The sequence below is a fragment of the Lactuca sativa genome, chromosome 3 (genome assembly GCF_002870075.4).
Source record: "Lactuca sativa cultivar Salinas chromosome 3, Lsat_Salinas_v11, whole genome shotgun sequence".
In the NCBI taxonomy this organism is placed as follows: domain Eukaryota; kingdom Viridiplantae; phylum Streptophyta; class Magnoliopsida; order Asterales; family Asteraceae; genus Lactuca; species Lactuca sativa.
This window is the reverse complement of record NC_056625.2, coordinates 270574903-270594889: the sequence shown is the minus strand read 5'-3', so window position 1 is coordinate 270594889 and position 19987 is coordinate 270574903. Positions and strand designations below refer to the sequence as shown.

The window sequence follows — 19987 nt, the reverse complement described above, 5'->3', positions numbered from 1 at the left end:
ACTCTGATTACCTACTCAAGGTAAAGTATAGTGAGAAGACTCACCTCGTGTATCTCGATAACTCGCAAATCCCTGAAATCACTAGCGCTCGATCTCCCGATCTATAGTCCTCCGATAACACAATATATCTCTAATTAACACTTTCACAACTAAGGTTGAGTAACCCTATCAAGTCAACACTGGTCAACTCTGGTCAATGGTCAATGGTCAACTTTGACCGGACTCGGCGAGTCTATACGTGTTCACTGACTCCCTCGGATCCTCTCTTGACACGTCGAGTACTTCCCTAACTCGATGAGTTCCACCTGGCATGAATCGCGGGGCCACCACGACTCAACTCGCCGAGTCTCAAGAACAACTCGGCGAGTTCCGGCTTGACTCAGCCCCCCTTTGACTCTCCTTGACTCATTGGGTCATCCCCCAACCCGGCGAGTCTACTCGCTGAACAATTTACGTGAAACCAAAACCCTACTCGTCGAGTCTCAAGAACAACTCGGCGAGTTTATGCCATGCACAAACTCTATTGACCTCCTGAGGTCAGATCTGTTTCCCCAAACCATAGATCTGGCCCTCCCAAGCATGAATGTCACGTAAAGTTCGAAACTTGATGCTTGTATAACCACAACAAGGCATCAAAAGGAGATTTGGTCCCAAAAATGACAACCTAAGTCCAATAACTCCATACTAACTCAAAAAGCTCCAAGGGTTAAGGTCTCTGGACCTCTTTGAGTCCAGATCCAAGGCAGAAACTCGAAGAGGGACCATTAGCTTCACATAATCACTCTCCAAAGGGGTTAGAAAACCCTAACTCTAAAGATCAACCCTAAAACTGAAGGAGGTTCGAACTATTACCTCAAAATGAAGCCTCTGGACTCTGGATCTGCTTGAATCTCACCTCCTCCTTGCTCTTGTCACCCTCTTCTTGCTAAACAAAGGATACAAAGATCCAAAAGTGACTTCTTCTCTCTCAAAGCGATTTAGCTCTCTTAGGGTTCTCTCAAGGGACTGGTAGCCACAATGGGAGGCTATAAGTGCCCTTAAATAGGCTCCAAACCCGGGGAATTAGGGTTTCATTAAACAGCGTGGACTCGCCGAGTCCAAACGCGAACCCGCACCCATAACCGCGATCATACTCGGCGAGTTTGGGCTCCAACTCGCCAAGTCTCCTCACAAATCACCAAAAATACAATAATAAATAATACCTGGGAATTCGGGATGTTATAGACTTCCTCTTCGATTTCCTCCGGATCTTCTTCTATCCATCCGCCGTTGCCTTGGTCTTCGATTATCAAGTTGCGATTAACTATAAATATGAGAGCACTAACCGATCCATGGTTCTCGGATTTTATGTTATGTGTCGGTGATGGAGTTGAAGAAACGGTGCATGAAAACTTTATCCGTATCCCTGATGATATGGTAATTCCCTTAACCGAAAAAGAAAAGTCATTGAATGCTTTGATTGATGCAATCTTTCCATCACTGGAAATTAATAGATCTAAATCAGATTATATTATTTCCCATGCAATATTATCCACAAGAAATGATAGCGTTGATGAGATTAATGATCGTTTGATTGGCCGATTCATTGGAGAAGAGAGAATTTACTACAGTTTTGATGAAGCTATAGACGATATAAATAACTTCTATCCTGTGGAATTCTTGAACACGCTCAGTGTTAGTGGTTTACCCCCTCATTACTTACGATTGAAAGTTGGATGTCCGATAATACTGTTACGAAATCTTGACCCATCAAATGGATTGTGTAACGGCACCCGATTGATTTGTAAAAGTTTTCAGCACAATGTGATTGATGTCGAAATAGTTGTTGGCCAACATGCTGGAAAGAGGGTATTTTTGCCAAGGATACCTCTATGTCCATTTGATGAGGACATGTTCCCGTTCAAGCTGAAGAGAAAACAATTTCCAATTCGATTATGTTTTGCGATGACAATCAATAAAGCTCAGGGACAAACAATTCCAAATGTAGGAATTTATCTTCCAGAATCGGTTTTCTCACATGGCCAATACAAAAGTATTAGTGATCCCTGATGGTATTATCCAGAGGGGTTTCACGTGCCAATACAAAAGTATTAGTGATCCCTGATGGACAATTCAACGATGGTGAAGTCTATACATCAAATGTGGTGTATAAAGAAGTGTTGCACGATTAATAATGCACAATCAATTTCATGTCTTCATATACATTTGTAAGGAATCCCAACTTTTAATTTTTAATTTTCATTGTTTTTTTTTTCTATTAGCATGACTCTTAATTATAATTTTTTAGATGTAGTAAACTATTTGCGCAAACGAACTAATTGCCTCTAGAGATGCGTAGACCGTTCAAATTTACAAGTTACCATATTCCAAAGCAAATTAGATTAATGTTAGGGGTTTACCTTTTCATTACCATCATGTCAAAGTTGGATGCCCAATCATAAAACTTTCTGAATGAAACGATTCACACCCGTCGCTTGGCGCGGGTAAATGGCTAGTATATATATATATATATATATATATATATATATATATATATATATATATATATATATATATATATATATATATATATATATATATATATATATATATATATATATATATATATATAGCAATAGACGAGCCAATAGCAGGAATCTAATAAAATGTTGCTCAAATAATTGGAAAAATTCAAATCCTAGAGGAATAAGCGAGTCGAGACTACACCTCCATATATGTGTCCCACAATCTTGACTTTTGGAAACTAACAAAATGACTGCTATATGATCGTATGTCCTTGTGTTTTTTCCACTATCACACTTTGGTAAGTTAAACTTTATAAAAAAACATCTTGAAATATGATAATAGTTGTTACCGAATGAAATTTTGTCTATCTTAATCATCTTTATCAACATTTAACATCTTGAAAACTATCACACTTCGGCTTTTTTCTTATCAATAAAATTCAAGAAACAAGAAAAAAAGTTAGATATTTCAAGATCTTAAATGTTGATAAAAATGCTATTACTTAACCACTATTATCATATTTCAAGATGTTTTTTTTATCAAGTCTAACTTACCAAACTGTGATGATAGTGTAATAGAAAATTTTAGATTTAAGCTACTATTATGATGAGAAATTTAAGATTTATGCTACTGCAAACTAAAAATTGACTTTTATGGAAAAAAAATCCGAGCCTTATGGATGGAATGACAAATATGTAACGGAACGGTAAAACCTTATAAATTAACAATTTTCGAGCTCCTTATTATTGGATTGAAAATTACAAAATTGAAATTTGAAGTTGATAATTTTGCTTTAAATTATTGATAAGTCAAAAACTAAAAATAATTTCTTTATTAAGAAAAGTAGTATCCTCTAGTTCCGGGATTTGAAACTGGTTCACCAGTAAGTATTCCAAAATTTAGAGAACTCAAAATAGTTTCCAATTGGTTCCATGTTTTAATCTAACCATATTGATGCTTATCCATGTTTTCCCTTTTGGTGGTTGGCTTTTTTTTCTCTCATTTTTTTGTTAGCGGTCTTTGTTGTTATTTTTTAGAAACTCAAGTAAAGAAATACATATGAAAAGTTTAACTTTGGAAATTTAAAAGACACTAGTACCAACCTTGTCAACTTATGAGAAGAGTTGTTACCAAATATAAGTCTTGGATGCCAAGTGAACAAGAATAAATGAGAAAATTAAAAATTACATAAACAATTGAATATGTTACAATACTAAATGATGTGATCTCACTCAGAAGACATACTCAAACGCATACGCATTATGCCGGATCTCTCTAATGGTTGTTGATATGTTAGTGGTGAAAACTACAACCAAGTTGTATAGATGCAATGCAATAACCTTTGTATAAAAGAAATTAGCACGTTCAAATATCAAAATATTATTATTGTTCTGCGATTTACCTCCCATAGACATAGAAACAAATTAATGTGGGTTGATTAGATTTTATGGTTTACAGGTTTTTTTAAGTTGTGAATGTCACATGTAATGAAACTTGATAAGTTGTAAAGTCCACAAAGACCTTTTGAGTTAAAATTTAAAAACTCTTGCATATTTTAAGAATTTCAATGTAAATATGAATAGGGAGAAACTTGAAAACATGAATCAAAGATGCAACTTTAATTCAATCAAAGAATCTAGATATTCTTTCCCTCAAGGTTCAAGCAATATGCAACCTTTAACCTTAACATTTATTTACGGGAATAAAATAAAAATTAAGAATATAATATAAAAAAATTTCAAAAAATAAAAAACATTCCGAATGGGTTTGCAATAGGCTCTTGTTGGATCTTGCAAATCAGTTCAATATCTCAATAAAGGCCTGAACTGAATTGCTTTAGTTGGCCTTTGAATGTGAGCCCATATGATTGCCTGAAATTGGGGCAGAAAGAGACCTACTTGGAGACCACTACAAGAGAATTAATTCAGAAAATAAAAAAACTAAAAAGAAGATGAAACTATTTTATCTTTTAGTAAGCAAATTATGTGTCAGAATTTAAGACCTTAAAAAAAAAATTGTATGGCAAGGAAAACGGAAGTTAGACTGACCCGTATACAATGCTTAAGAATATCATAAATAAAATGGAACTCTGAATATATGAAGCATGTTAGTTCTTAAGACTAAAAAGATAGTGAGAATTGAGAAAAGTCACCACCAATGGATGAACTAGAAAAAAAATATATATATAATTCAAGTGAAAAAAGAGAAAATAAGTATTGGCTGCTAATATTATTTGAAAGAAGCAATTTTCTAAGAACTGTATTCATATATACTCTAACTTGCTAACTTGCTAAAAAGAAGCAAGACAGAACATGAAACTTGCAACTTGCTTCAGCAGAAAATCTTGGGATTAAAAATAAATAACATCTAAATAACATCGTTAACTAAATTATATTTTTCAAAACTTTTATACCCAACTAGTGAACAAAGTTTTTTAAGGGGTCGGTATATCTTCATCTGCATCAATTGGAATTCGATCGTCTTCGTGGCGTCGAGGATCTCACAGGCTTGGTTGGATGAATTTCGGAACTTCAAAGAAAACACAGATGTCGAAATTGAGATATAAGAAAGAAATACGTGGTCGGAGGTAACTTGGGACTGCTCACCAACTGTTGCTCCTTTATCATTTCGTCGAGTCAAATTGTATTGGAGGAGGAGGGCGGCAAGCGGCGACGAAAACGGATAAGATGGAAAGGAAAAAAGAAAAGAGTTGGGGCGTTTTTATGAAAATGAAAACTTTAGTGGAAGAAGAAGAAAGAGAAAAAAAATTTCTGTTCCTCAACATTTTAAGGATTAATAGTATATATAATAAGTAGTTTCCTTTGAGTAAGGATCACTGTGTTAAGTTTTCGCAAAACTTTTATACCCAACAAGTATTTTAAATGACCAAGTCCATCTTCAAACTAGAGTTCAAGAACCAATAGAGAACCCAAACTTCTTCTTTAGGGTTTCTAGTGACCAAAATATCATCTCATGCACAACAATAAACGCCACAACACTCTGTTAGCTAGCTTGTATAAAACCCTTTAGACTTAAGCTCAAATATGTGTGTCCAATGACTCCTTGTTCTAAAACAAACACTAAAGAAAGGGTACAATGAAATGTATCTTGTTGGAAATGAAATATAAACTTACTTGATCTTTGAGTGCAGTTTCAAGCATTCCCACAATAACATATATTGATTGATAATTTTTCATGATCACTCTTTCAAGCATTGATAAGCAAGCTATTGTAAAAACTCTCGGGAGAGTTAATTTTATTTCATCTCATATATTACCAAAAATAATTGTATTCACTTTGTTTAGTTTGCAGCCTTGTTGCATCAATCTTGTTAAAGGATGGCCATCATTGCTGCCAATATACAACCTCCCACACAAACAATATCATACCAAAATACACAAACAATATCATACCAAAATAGCAAACATCAGACGTTCTTGCTATAAACTAGTATTTCGTATCGCATACAATGAATCTTGATATCCAATAGCACCCACAGAGAAAATGATAAAAAAAAAAATGTTAACTTATTAGCATTAATAAGTTTGGACAAACCAAACTCTATAGATTTTCGTTTTCCAATTTTTATCTAATAGAATGTTGGAGCTTTTGATATCATAATACAATACTTTAAGTCAAACTGTATACAAAATTATAAAGATAAACTAATTCAATAGGTATCTCTATGACTATCTTCGGATGTTGATTCCAAACTATCTTCGGATGTTGATTCCAAACTAGAACATTTGCTATCGAGATGCAAATTTAGACTTCTTTTAGATGCATACTCATACACAATTAGATGCATACATTCTGACCAATCCACGTGCAATATCGCTACAGCAAAGTTGTTGGTTGCTGTAATCTGCGATCTTGGCATTCCAATTTTCATCTAACAAGATGTTGGAACTTTTAATATCACGGTAAAATATTTTAATCCACCGTTTTAACAAATTTATGAAGGTAGGCTAACCCACAAGCCATCTCAATAAGCCATCCCAATGCATATCTTCAAGCTTTGAGTCCACACTAGATCATTGCTAGTGACATGCAAGTGTGGACTTCTCTGAGATATGTATTCATGGACAACGATCTCTGCATCACAAAACTTTAAAATCCTAAAAAGATAAACCAAACTTTCATGTTTGTAAAGAGAAAGCATTGCTACAATCTTCAAAAACCCATGGCTTCCTTGCCCAGATTCAACAACCAATCACTTAAAATCAACCATGGACTGTCCATTCCAATGAAAATCTGCACCAAAGTTGTTGGTTGCAAACACTCTGGCTTGAAATGTTATTTAAGCTCTTCAAACTCTCTTATATGACACAGCTTTGATAGTCGAACAAAAATAGGAAACAAAAGTAAAAGCTACAAAGACAGATTGAAGGAGCTGATAATAGATCTGTTCTACTCAGCGTACAACTTTGCCAGATCTGACACAAGTTTACAAGCAGCAGTTAGTCATCTCTCTGACACACACTAGATCAGCCACGTATCAATTTGGAATCACAGTAAACATTGCGTCGTGATACCTGAAACCGTTATAACACAAATTCAACTTAGATCCTGTTTGTGTTTTGTATTTCAGATCTGAAAACAAAACTTTTATCTAAGCTGTTGCCAAACAAGAAATATATCAGATGAGCTTACCAGATGTGAAATAGGTTGAATCGAGAAAATCAAGAAATTTATCGGCGTCGCCTTGTTGCTGTTGTAAGCCTCACTTTGCCCGTTCGGCGTTGTGTTGTGTCGTAGGGCTTAGTTAAGTAGAAATAGTGGTATTTTTAGGGTTTGTTTGCTATTTTTTCTTTTATTTTTTTTAGTTATTCTATTTGAAAATTTTTAATTGTATTTCATACTTATACTATCATCTTAATTTACAGCAAGTTGTTTAATTAGGCTTTTGGTCATTTATAGTTAATAAGTTTAAGAAAATGTATTTTTGGTCTCACTAGTTTTATTTTTAAATAGGAAATTTGATTAATATAAGTTATATAGGGTCTGGTTTCGATGAAGATATTTTCTTCGGTGAAAACATCGTAAAAAAATTTGAAAAAAAATTAAAATAAAAAAAATACAACTCATAAAAATCGAGCGTAGTACTACATCGGAGATAAAAAAAATTGGATCATTAAAATTGAATCATGGATCATAAAAAGGAAAAATGAATTATACATCCAACAAAGTTTCCAAACAGTTCAAAAAACCTCAATTATGTTTTACTTGTTTAAGAAAATCCAACGAACTTAATATTTTGTCTAAAAAAGTCCAACTAACTTACACTTCTCATTTAGGATCAACCGGTTACTGAAAGTCGACGAATGACATGGCTTATGACGTGTAATTTAATATTAGAAAATGATTTGTAAGACCAACGAAGTTCCAAAACCGTTTACTAAACCCCAATCATGTTTTGTTTGTTGAAAAAAACCCAACGAACTTACGCTTTTGTTCAATTCTCATTAGAGACAACCAGATTCATTAGATATACAATTAGTTGGTGAATGACATGACATTATATTTAATGACATCGAATAAACAGATTAGAATTGCCCTTTATATATCGATTTAGGGCTTAGAGAAGAGAAAAACGAACGATGTCTGTGTTCGATCTCTTGTAATAGCTACTTCTTCTTGAGTTAGACATCAACGTTTGAGAGGAAGAATAAGAAGTAGCTATTACAAGAGATCGAACATAGACACCATTCGTTTTTCTTTTCTCCAAGCCCTATATCGATATATAAAGGGCAATTCTTATATGTTTGTTCCATGTCATTAAATATAATGTCATGTCATTTGCCAACTAGTTGTATACGTAATGAATCTGGTTGTGTTTAATGAGAATTGAACAAAAATGTAAGTTCGTTGGGTTTTTTTCAACAAACAAAACATGATTGGGGTTTTTTGAACAGTTTTGAAACTTCGTTGGTCTTACAAGTCATTTTCCGATATTTAATTACACGTCATAATCCATGTCATTCGTTGACTTTCATTATTTAACATCCCGACTCTCAGGTATAAATTAAAATAATTTATATTCATTTTGATAGGGCAACTCGACGAGTTGGAGGCCCCAACTCGTCGAGTAGAAATTGAGATAGCTATGCGGGTTTTAGAGTCGACTCAACGAGTTAGAGGACCAAACTCAACGAGTAGGAGCTGAGCAAGAAAACCCTAATTTTCAGGGCTTGCACCCTATTTAGAGGACCTTAAGTCCTTTACCCCGCCTCCCTTATCACCTTATCACCCAGAGAGAAACCATAATCGAGCTTTCATTCACTGTGAGAGAGAGAGTGAGGCTAAGAGTGTGTATTTTGGTGCATTCTTCGAAGGAGCTTGAGGAGTAAAAGGCTTGGAACAAGAAGGAGTCTTTGGATCCGGCATTCTTTCAGTGATAGTGGCCATTTGGAGGTAAAAAGCCACTATCTTGATCACTTAAGTGCTAGATCTCTCCATTAGAGAGTTTACGGCTATTTTAGCATTTCCTTGAGTCATTATTGATTTTGAGCATGTTTTAAAGATGAGACTTCAGACCTGGATAATACTAGGTCCCTTAAGCGTAAAGATTCAAGCTTTGGACAACTTCCATGCCTTAAACCCTTTGTTGAGCTTCGTGTTGGCAAACTTAGCCCTAGATGTCATGCATGGACGTAAAGCTTGCAGCTTTACGTGGTATTTCAGCCTTCTAAGGCTATATCTAGAGTTTGGGGGCCTTAGTATCGCTTAAAAGTGTCTGAATGAGTGATTGAGCTGAAGGAAGTCGACGAGTTGGTGAGCCAACTCGACGAGTTGGTTAGGGTTTTCCTAAATAGCCTGGACGCGTTACAAACTCGGCTAGTTGGTGAGACAACTCGGCGAGTTGAGTTGGATTTTCCCGATATTTCAGAGAAACGATGGAACTCGACGAGTTGGGTCAATATGGACTGTTGACTTGAGGGTTGACTTCCCTTGACTTTTAGGGTTTGGTCAAGTTATGGACTTAGGAGACCATGGAGGGGTAAAATGGTATTTCAACCTTTCTAAGAGTTAGTAAAGGAATAGTTTAACATCCTTGGAGTTGTTATTATAAATTGTTTATTATAAATGATTATGATATATGTAGGCAGAGTCTAGGCCTACTCTTGAGTACGAGACATACTTGCTTACTTACGAGGTGAGTCTTTTCACTATACTTACCTGAGTGGTAATACTGTGTGACCGGAGGGTCTTATTTGAGTTATTAAGTGGAGGGTCTTATGTGCTTATACTGAGTTATGTCATATCATGCATTTTGCCTTTGTGATTTATGGTGTATAGTATTTTGTGCCTTATTGAATTTGGACGGGAGGGTCTAAACTGAGTTGTGAGTGCGGAGGGTGCTCACTGAGATACCAGACTGGAGGGTCCAACCCGAGTTGAGAGACCAGAGGGTCTTTACTAAGACATGTGACTGGAGGGTCCTTATCGAGATATAACCATGAGAAGCTAATTATTTGCGTGTGGTATTTTGGGGAACTCACTAAGCTTCGTCCTTATAGTGTTGTGTGAAATGTGTTTCAACTACCTCTCAGGATCGCGGGAAGGCGCCCCCATGATTGTATACACCAACTTGAGATTATGTTTTGAGGATTCTGGGTATTGTCAAACATTTTGTTGTCTTGCTTTTGAACAACTAATAAACTTGGGTTTGAGAAATGTGAAACTGGGTTTTTTTTTGTGGTTTTAAAAATGAAAATTTTATTTGAAAATTAGAGTGTTACAAGTTGGTATCAGAGCCTTGGTTTGAGGGATTCAGATGTACCCTTAGTTATGTCTAGACTCAAACTGAGGATTTGAGGATTTTTCTAAAGAGAAATGATTTTCAAAACGAGTAAAAGTTTTTAAGAGGAAACGAGATCAAGCAGTGTGTACAATCAGCCAGAGCCCGAACGATGATTTTCCCAAAATACCCTTATTTGTTTATATTATGAGATCAGATACTTATGAGATATTAGAGCTTCATGCTAGATTATAGGCTAGCTATTTCAGAAATTTAGACCTAGAGTTGCATGATTCATGATCCCTTAGCCTAGGGGGATTGTTATTGATTGATATTATCTTCTATTTGCTCTGTGTATGTGCTGAGTAGGAGTACATAGCAGGAACCCTTTAAAGAGAGTCTTGAGTCAAAGATTAATCTAGGAGAGATACCTAGATGTGTATTGAGGAATCTACTGAGAAATTAATTTGATATCCGTGAGGGATAGAGTACTTATGAATTAGGATCCTAGAAGGAGGACTTGGGGCGACTATGGGTTGGTGTGCAAGGTAGTATTGGGCCCGTACTACTGAAAGCACCGGATTTGTATGCGACCAAGTAAGAACCTTAGGATGATAAGGAGCATGTAGTGGTGTGTAATTGAGTGTGCGATTGAGCCAGTCCCTGATAATTTTTGTGTTTGTGTTTCAGAGAGACTATGGTGATCACCCGCAACAACAGCATGGGTGGTGGTACCAGTGATGAAGAGATCCGCAGGGTCATTGCGGAGGAGGTGACCGCAGCTATCAGAGAGGCCATTTTATAGATGTTCGAGTCTATTAAGACCACGTTGATTGAGACTTTTAACAAGCATTATCCTGCTGTCACAGAGGCTGCTGCTGCTGTAGCCACCATAGCCCTGGCAGCTGCGAGGCCACTGGGGGTGACTCGTTGTTGTTTCATGAGTTCAGCAACACGAAGCCACCACAGTTTGACGGGAACCAGGACCCGATTTCTTCTATGAGATGGATCTCTGAAATTAAGGGATGTTTCTATATGTGCTCATGCCCAGAGCGCTTGCGAGTTCGGATTGCACTGAACCAACTTCGCTTGGGAGCGAAGGACTGGTAGAAGTTTGTGACGACTGAGTTTACTCCTGCAGACCATGCTGAAGTGACTTGGGAGAGGTTTACCTAATTGTTCAGAGATGAGTACGTTCCCCAGGTGGAGAGGGAACGAATGGCCCATGAGTTTCTATCTCTCAAGCAAAAGACAGAAACAGTGACAAAGATTACGAGGATGTTTCATGAGAGGACGTTGTTATGCCCTGAGCACGTGTCTACGGAGCAGGCACGTGTGAGCCGGTACTTGATCATTTTGAGGAGAGATATTCGGGAGTTCTTGGAAAACTCATCATATCGGAAATAGGCTGAGTTACAGACCAATGCCAGGAAGAGAGAGATTAAGCTGGAGATTCAGACCAGGGAGGATGGAGAGCCTCAGGGGAGGGATCGGAGACCAGTGCAGTCACAGCCAGCAACGAAGCGGGCTCAGCCTGCCGATACGAGAGAAAGAGGCCAGAAGGGTCGTACTCGTGGCAAGTGCGACAAGAGTCATGAGGGATCTTGCCGAGTAGGGAATTGCTACAAATGTGGCAGGGAGGGGCATATGGCGAAGGACTTCCCCAAGGGATTTTCCGTATGCTTTCATTGCAACCAGACTGGCCACCGGAAGGCCGAGTGTCCTCAACTCACTCAGGAATCAGCCCAGGCTTTTGCTCCTGCTGCTTTGCGCGTTACTGATGGCCGGTCGGGAACGGATGAGGCTCCAAGAGCTCGTGGGAGAGCTTTCCAACTGACTTCGAAGGAATTCCACGCAACACCTGACGTTGTCGGTGGTACGTATCTCCTTATTCATGTTATTTTGAGATTTGTTTATGCTTATATTGTGTTTCATATAGGTACTTTTCTTGTGAATTATGTGCCTACCTTGGTGTTATTTGACTTGGGTGCAAGTCAATCTTTCATGTCTTTATCCTTTAGGCACCACATTAGTGTTAGACGTGAGGCATTGAGTCGACCGTTGAGGGTTTCTATAGCCGATGAGCATGCGGTTTTTGCCACTGAAGGCAATGTTGTAAATATCGGTCTAGGCGGCCGATTAATCGGCGCCTAGGCGCTTGGCGGCCTCCAACCGCCTACGAATAGGTGCTAGAGGGTTAACTAATCGGCATTGGTCAATATCGGTCAAAACCGGTCCAATTCGGTCCAAATCGTACTCATAATCAGACCAAAACCCACTAGCTCAAAGGAGCCGGCTCGCCAACATAACTTGGTTTAATTTTCTAAGAGATACAAGATCTTTTTATAGAATAAGTTTTCCTCTAAAGAATGCTTCAACTAGTGATGTGGGATGAACTTATAACCGATTCATATCTCCACTTTGCATCTCGTTCTTCCCTGTTTTGCATCTCGTTCTTCCAAAGGTGAATTTGAGTTCCATCACCAACCCACATCACAACTCAAGTGTACAAAGGATTCTTCTTCTCCCTGATTTGGCGACACAGATTAGTGAGGATGCAGGTGGCGGTTGGAGTAGTTGGCAGAAATCCCGTCGACTCGAACCTCCGTTTCTCGTTGACACAAAGCTCACAGGTTAGTTCTTCATTCACGACGTAGAGCCTTTGGTCTAAATTTATAGGTCTTGATTCTCATAGGGAATCACATCAATGGTTTAATTCCTCATAACTTCATCATTTCTATGATTCAATTTCAATTGTTTCTTTTTCCTTGACGAATCATATGCATCTAGATTAATATTGATACTTGACCTAATGTAATTCCTTTAACGTCGAATCAGATTGATACTTAACAATCCAGGAGCTACATTTACAAATTAATGATTTGCATAAACTCAGGCACGATTCTTGCTTAAAGAATTTATTGAAAACATTTAGTTGACGATTTCGATGTGTGAGATTGGAAATTATCAAATTTGGAAAAGTTTGGTGAATGAAAGGGATGTATTATCTTATACTCAATCTCATCCTCAACTAATTGCAAATGATTTTTGTCCCAAATAGAATTTAGATGCATTTCCATTTTCACAATTGAAGCAGCAACAAAGTACCTCCTCTCAAAGCTCAGTGACCTTCAATTGTAAGTTTTTTTTTGCTCTAAGTTTCCATTTATGATCAGAGTCCATATTTTTACATGATGTTCAAAAACTTGGTGTTAATGTTATTTATACTTATGTGTAGTTTTGTTGGAGAGAGTATTCATGATGATAGCAACATTGTGTTTTCTTATTGCGAAGAAGGTGCAACTGATCCAACATTCTTGTACTTTGGTGTTGGGTTGAAGTGTTAAGAGTTTCTATTGTTGTTATGTACTCTTAAAATAAGTATTATAGGGCCAAGTAAAAGAGTTAAAAGTTTGTTACTGGTACTTTGAGTTCAGTTTTATGTTATCTTGGAAGTGTGTGAGATTGGTTCTAGATTTATTGATTCTTTTTTACAACAATATAACTCTCATAAAGGGTTAATTTAAGAAGTTAAAGATTTGGATAGTTATTGGTATTTTGAGCCCATATTCTTAGGATTAATTTTATATTTAGTAATTTTTAAATAATTTATAAATAATTAATGGTCCCCGATTAATCCCCACCTAGCCGATTAATCCCTTGACCCCGGTCGATCGTCGAGCTACCATCGAGCGATTTCTGCAACCTTGATTCCAGAGATGTGTTTTAGAGATTTTCGATGTTGAGTTTAGATAGATCTACTGCCGATACCAATGGGTGATGTATGTGTCATAGTGGGCATGGATTGGTTGAGCCGGTTTGGAGCCGTGATTGACTGTGAGCGTCAGATGGTGACTATACGAGACCCTAGTGGGGTAGTACTTACTGTTTATGGCGAGGGAACTAGATCGGGATCAGCTTTCTTCTCTGTCGCTAGGGCAAGGCAGAGTCTACAATAGGGATGCATACATGGGTTGCCACTGAGAGGCTGAGTTCTGTTTCCGATGTTCCTATAGTATGTGAGTTCCCAGATGTTTCCCCTGAGGAATTGTCGGGTGTGCCTCCTAAGAGATAGGTGGAGTTCCAGATCGATCTGATTCTGGGGGCGACGCCTATTGCCAAGGCGCTTTATTGCCTTGCACCGCCCGAGATGCAGGAGTTATCCTTGTAGCTCCAGGAGCTGCTGGGGAAGGGTTTCATTAGACTGAGTAGCTCGTTGTGGGGAGTGCCGATCCTTTTTGTCAAGAAAAAGGATGGTTCACACCGGATGTACATCGAGTACCAGAAGTTGAACAAGCTGACGGTCAAGAACCGTTATCCACTACAGAGGATCGACGATTTGTTTGATTAGTTGCAGGGGGCATCTTGGTTTTCCAAGATTGATTTGAGATCTGGGTATCATTAGATGAGAGTCTGCGAGGAGGATATTCAGAAGATGGCCTTTTAGACTCGTTATGGGCATTCCGAGTTTGTGTTGATTCGTTTTCGAACTCACCAGTGCACCGACAGTGTTCATGGACCTCATGAACTGGGTGTGTAGGCCCATGTTGGATAGGTCGGTGATTGTGCTCATCGATGAAATCTTGGTGTACTAGAGGTCTAAGGAACAACATGAGGAGCATCTACAGGAGATTCTTGGGGCGTTGAGGATGGAGAGGCTTTATGCCAAATTCTCCAAGTGTGATTTATCGTTACGATAGTTCCAATTTTTGGGCCACCTGGTTAACCATAATGGGATTTTGGTTGACTCGGACAACATGGAGGCAGTGTTGTGATGGGTGGTGTCGAGATCCCCATCTGAGATCAAGAGTTTTATAGGCCTGGCAGGCTACTATCGGAGGTTTATCAGAGATTTCTCCAAGATTGTCGTTCCTCTCACCAAATTGACCAGGAAGGGTGCTATCTTTACTTGGGGGCGTGAGCAGCAGGCAGCATTTGAGACTCTTCGCCAGAGATTCTGTGAAGCTCCAGTGTTATCTCTTCCGGAGGGAGTAGAGGACTTTGTAGTTTGCTGTGATGCATCCATATCTAGGATGGGTGCCGTGTTGATGCAGAGGGGGCACGTGATCGCATATGCGTTGAAGCAGTTGAAGCCTCATGAGATGAGGTATCCCACCCATGATTTGGAGTTAGGGGCGGTGGTATTCACCCTCAAGATTTGGTGCTACTAACTTTATGGCATCCGATGTACCATATACATAAACCATAAAGACCTGAAATAACTTATGGATAAGCCCAACCTGAATATCAGATAGAGGAGGTGGCTGGATGTAGTGAAAGACTATAACTGTAAAATTTTGTATCATCCTAGAAAGGCTAATGTGGTAGCCGATGCCCTGAGTTGTAGGGCAGCGAGTGCTTCGATCTGAGATGTGTGTATGAGGATGACGGTGATGACTCCAGTCTTAGATACCATCCGAGAGGCCTAAGCGGTGGCCAAAAGACCAAAGAACCGTAAGAGAGAGCGGGTGATTGGGCAGATTTCTGAGTTTGATACTGATAGTCGGGGGCTTATGACCTTTCATGTGCGGATATGGGTGCCATATTCGGGTGGATCTCGATGGATTTTTGATGGAGGATGTCCATAGGTCAAGATTCTTGATCCATCCTGGGGTCACCAAGATGTATTTGCACTTAAAAAAGGATTATTGGTGGCCCTGTATGAAGAGAGATATGGAATGGGTAGTCAAGAGATGCTTGACCTGTCGTCAGGTCAATGCAGAGCACCAACATCCCCATGGCCAGTGGCAGCCTTTGGAGATTCCCCTGCGGAAGTAGGAACAAATCTCCATGGATTTTATTACCAATTTGTTGAGGACTGCGCGAGGTGTTGATGCAATATGGGTGATTGTAGATCGGTTGACGAAGAGTGCTCGCTTCCTGGCTATAAGTGAGAGCTCTTATGCGGAGAAATTGGCCGAGATCTATGTTAGAGAGGTGGTGGCACGACTTGGGGTGCCAACATCGATAGTTTCAGATCATGATGTGCTCTTTACTTCCAGGTTTTGGAAGAAATTTCATGAGGAGTTGGGCACCTAGCTGCATTTCAGACCGCATACCACTCAAAGATAGACGGGCAGAGCGAACGGACGATTCAGACGCTCGAGGATATGCTACGTGCATGTGTTATGGACTTCAGTGGGATTTGGGACACCTACCTGCCCTTGGCCAAGTTTTCATACAACAATAGCCAGCATTCCAGTATTGGGATGCCTCCCTTTGAGCTTTTGTATGGGAGGAGGTGCCAAACTCCCATCAGTTGGGGAAAGGTTGGGCAGAGAGTGACGGGGAGCACTAGGATAGTGCTCGAGACGACAAAGCAAATCCAGCAGGTCAGACATAGGTTACTGACGGTCTATATTCATTAGAAGAGTTATACAGACCGGAGACGTCTTGAGCTAGAATTCCAAGTCGGCGATTTTGTCCTCCTGAAGGTATCCCCATGGAAAGGGGCGATCCGATTTAGGAAGCGGGGAAAGCTGGGCCTAGATACATTGGTCCTTTCAAAGTGATTGCTCGAGTAGATAAGGTGGCTTATCGGTTAGAGTTGTTGGGTTATGAGCATTCTAACACTCCTAAGTGTACATGAAACCCTAAATACCTTGGATCTATGTTTTTTCTATTATACATGCAAATATGAATATTCCAAAATATTACCCTAACTAGCATACAATCTTTGATACTTGGGTAATAAACTAGATATAAATACAAACATTGTTGATGTAGCTTGACTCCATGAAGCTCGAGAGCCTATTGCCCCAAGTGTGACACCTCAAATGGTTCACACAACATCAAATGCACTTGGAATAACTTACAGAGAAATGATACACTTCATGAAATCAGCTAGCCCTCACCATTCCTTCATAGTCTCTCATGGTGGCCGATTTTGACAAGAATAAGATGCTTATATAGTGTGTCACAATTAGGGTTACACCATGTAAACCCTAATTGTCATGGCCTTTCATTTCCATGATCCATGGGTACAAAACACACGATGGAGCATCCATGGAGCATCCTATGGGTTTTAGCCCAACTTGATAATCCATGGAGCATTAGCCCACTATACAAGTATGGATGGTTTACACAATCAACCCATATATTTAATTAGTCTCCTCTTTATCACTTAATTAATTCCAAATTAATTCTTGATCAATACTAATTAAATAATCTTATTAATATATTAGAACTTATAATATATTACCAAACCTGAAGTGTTATTTCTCTTATTTTAGTCTATCCAAATGCATGACGCCATGCAACCCAAATGGACCATGCCGAGTCGGGTCAAGTACATACCAAATATAGTTATGGACTTACACACTAATCCAACAGTCTCACACTTAGATAAGTCTAAAACTATTATTGCGTATGACTTCAAAAACGAACTAGCAATCATTGCTCTCAAAAGTCGCTGTTGAACTCTGACCATATCGATGAACTCTGACCTTTGTCAATGACTTGTCCATTAGATAAGGGATCATATATTCCTCCATTCTAGATATCATATGGACTAAGACATGGATTATAAATCATTCTCTCTGTCTATTTGTTGTTTCCCGATTTCTGATTCATGGTGACTGATTGATTGAACAGATCAAATCAATCCTGGCTTGGCCAAGCACTCACATGTGTCATCATTAAATCATAGAGGGGCCCACCAATATTGCTTTTATCCCGAAGGTAAAAGGAAGGATAAACTTCGACTCATATGGCTTGTTCTACTACTTGTTGAATCATACACAAAGTCACGTTTTATAACATCGAGTTACCAATGCGGTCTCGTGCGGTCAATGTATAACCAACTTGTAGTAACAACTCATATCTCTAGGTTTGAAGAATATAAGATATTAGCGTCTCATGATCACTCGTGATAAAATCCATGAAGTGATTCCAATGAGCGTGGGTTGAATCCAATACTCAGAACTTATGAGCACTCATGAGTGTTGTAGCACCACTTTGTCCAACATCTTAGATCTCTATAAGCCAACCCATGACAATCTTGATTCATATCTACTTCCAAAGTAACCTAGTTAGTCCTTCAGGAAGAATGACCTAGTTATTCTGGAAGTCAAAACATGCAAAGTGAAACACAAGAATAATCAAATCCAATATGGTCTCAGAACTTATGAATATAAATAACACATCTTTTATTGATCACCATATTGATTACCCATCATTCATTGCATACTGTTTCAAACTATCAACTTTACTTGAATTAAAACAATAGTTGTCCCATGCTCCAAGCATGTACACTATCTTTTTCTAAACACTAGTCATGCCATACACCAAGTATGCATACTAAGTTTGTCTATGATCTTTACTTTGTGAAATAGATCAATTGAGCATAAGTCCAATGATTCTCATTTCACACTCCTAATGCATTACTGCAAATGCAAGAATTCCAAATTCCTGCCATTTACCTAAATCTGTTAGATTCTAACTTATATGCATTCGTCCTCTTGTAATGATTATGCACAAAGTCACAAAGACTTGTCAACATACATTAAAGAGTATTCCAATGGAGACCAACTCCATGGAACTAAAGTCTCATATTCAAAGTTCATTGCCTTTGAACATTCTTCTTGCATTAAGTTTCCTAATCTTACACAGATTTCATGAATAACTTCCACCTATGGGAACATTTCCATATTCCCCTTTTGACTATTACTCTTGAACAAGAGTTGCTACTTTTTAGAGTATCTCAATATGGTCCATCCAAAATTTACACTATACTTCCAACTGTCTCTGAGCAACCAATATTAGGTAACCCTTAGATTGTCCTCGACAATTGATTAATCCTTTTAGTCATATCCAATTTGTCACACCCCAAAACCGGAACGGCTGAAACGTTCGGGGGTGGAGGACGTCATGCTTAGTATCACAAGACATGCATCATAGTAATCAAACTAATGAACAACCATTTCATTAGAAAGAAAGTGTTTACAAAGTATGTGGTTCACATAACATAGAGTATAAAGTAAATAACAAAACAAGACTTGAAGCTATGCTGCTCCATCTTCTGAATTCCCAGTGCGAGTACCTGTCTAGTAATTTCCTAAGAATACAAGTTCTTTTGAAAGAGTTGATCAACAATTAAGCTGGTGAGTTCATAAGATTTTAGTGATGTAAGTAAGTTGTAGAAAGCTTAGTAAGTTGTAGTTTTGTTTAGAAAAGTTCGCTTGTTCCTCCAGGAAATCCTATATTTCCTATATTTCCTGCTTTGATGAAAGATAAGTAAAAATGACTCTACAATCCTTTTTATGAGTAGTAAATGGATACAAGTTATATAAAATCCAGAGTAAAAAAACAATCAATTGTGTGTATCTGCCCTAAGCCCACAACCAAACAAAGAATAGGAAATGAGGTGGAAGGCACACATCCCATTGTTTCTTAGATCATCGTTGTATATAACCCTGGCATATTCACTTGGTACTCATTGAGTTAACTGTAATAGTTCCTTTATATTTGATGAAAAGATTCTTTAAGAAAACCCTTATTTCTTTTAGTAAAAATGGTAACCACAATGGTTCCTTCTATAATCACTTAGTTTATACTAGCTATATATAATCTAAATACAGAATAGATAGCTAATTGTGTGAATCTGCCCTAAGCCCACAACCAAACGAGGAACAGGAAGTAAGGCGGAAAGCACACATCCAACTACTTATCGGGTATTAATTATATATAACCCTGATGTATAAACTAAGGTATTATAGAGTTAACCACCTAAGGTTGTTTAAG

General features: G+C 38.2%; 1 protein-coding gene and 1 long non-coding RNA gene across 2 annotated transcripts; one reads left to right on the top strand and one right to left on the bottom strand.

Annotated features, from left to right (window-relative positions):
- The first annotated feature begins 1311 nt into the window (after positions 1–1311).
- On the top strand, positions 1312–2049 carry LOC111919168 (uncharacterized). Its single transcript, XM_023914780.1, has one exon. It carries the CDS (start codon positions 1312–1314, stop codon positions 2047–2049), a length of 738 nt encoding a protein of 245 aa, XP_023770548.1.
- Positions 2050–5912: 3863 nt separating this feature from the next.
- Positions 5913–7278, bottom strand: LOC111919165 (uncharacterized). Its single transcript, XR_002859422.3, has 2 exons — positions 7159–7278; positions 5913–7040 (listed from the first exon to the last, which is right to left on the bottom strand). It is a non-coding gene; the product is annotated as an uncharacterized LOC111919165 (long non-coding RNA).
- Between the last annotated feature and the right edge of the window lie 12709 nt (positions 7279–19987).

Coding starts and splice junctions, on each gene's coding strand:
- LOC111919168 (XM_023914780.1), top strand. CDS start 1,312: ATGAGAGCACTAACCGATCCATGGTTCTCGGATTTTATGTTATGTGTC.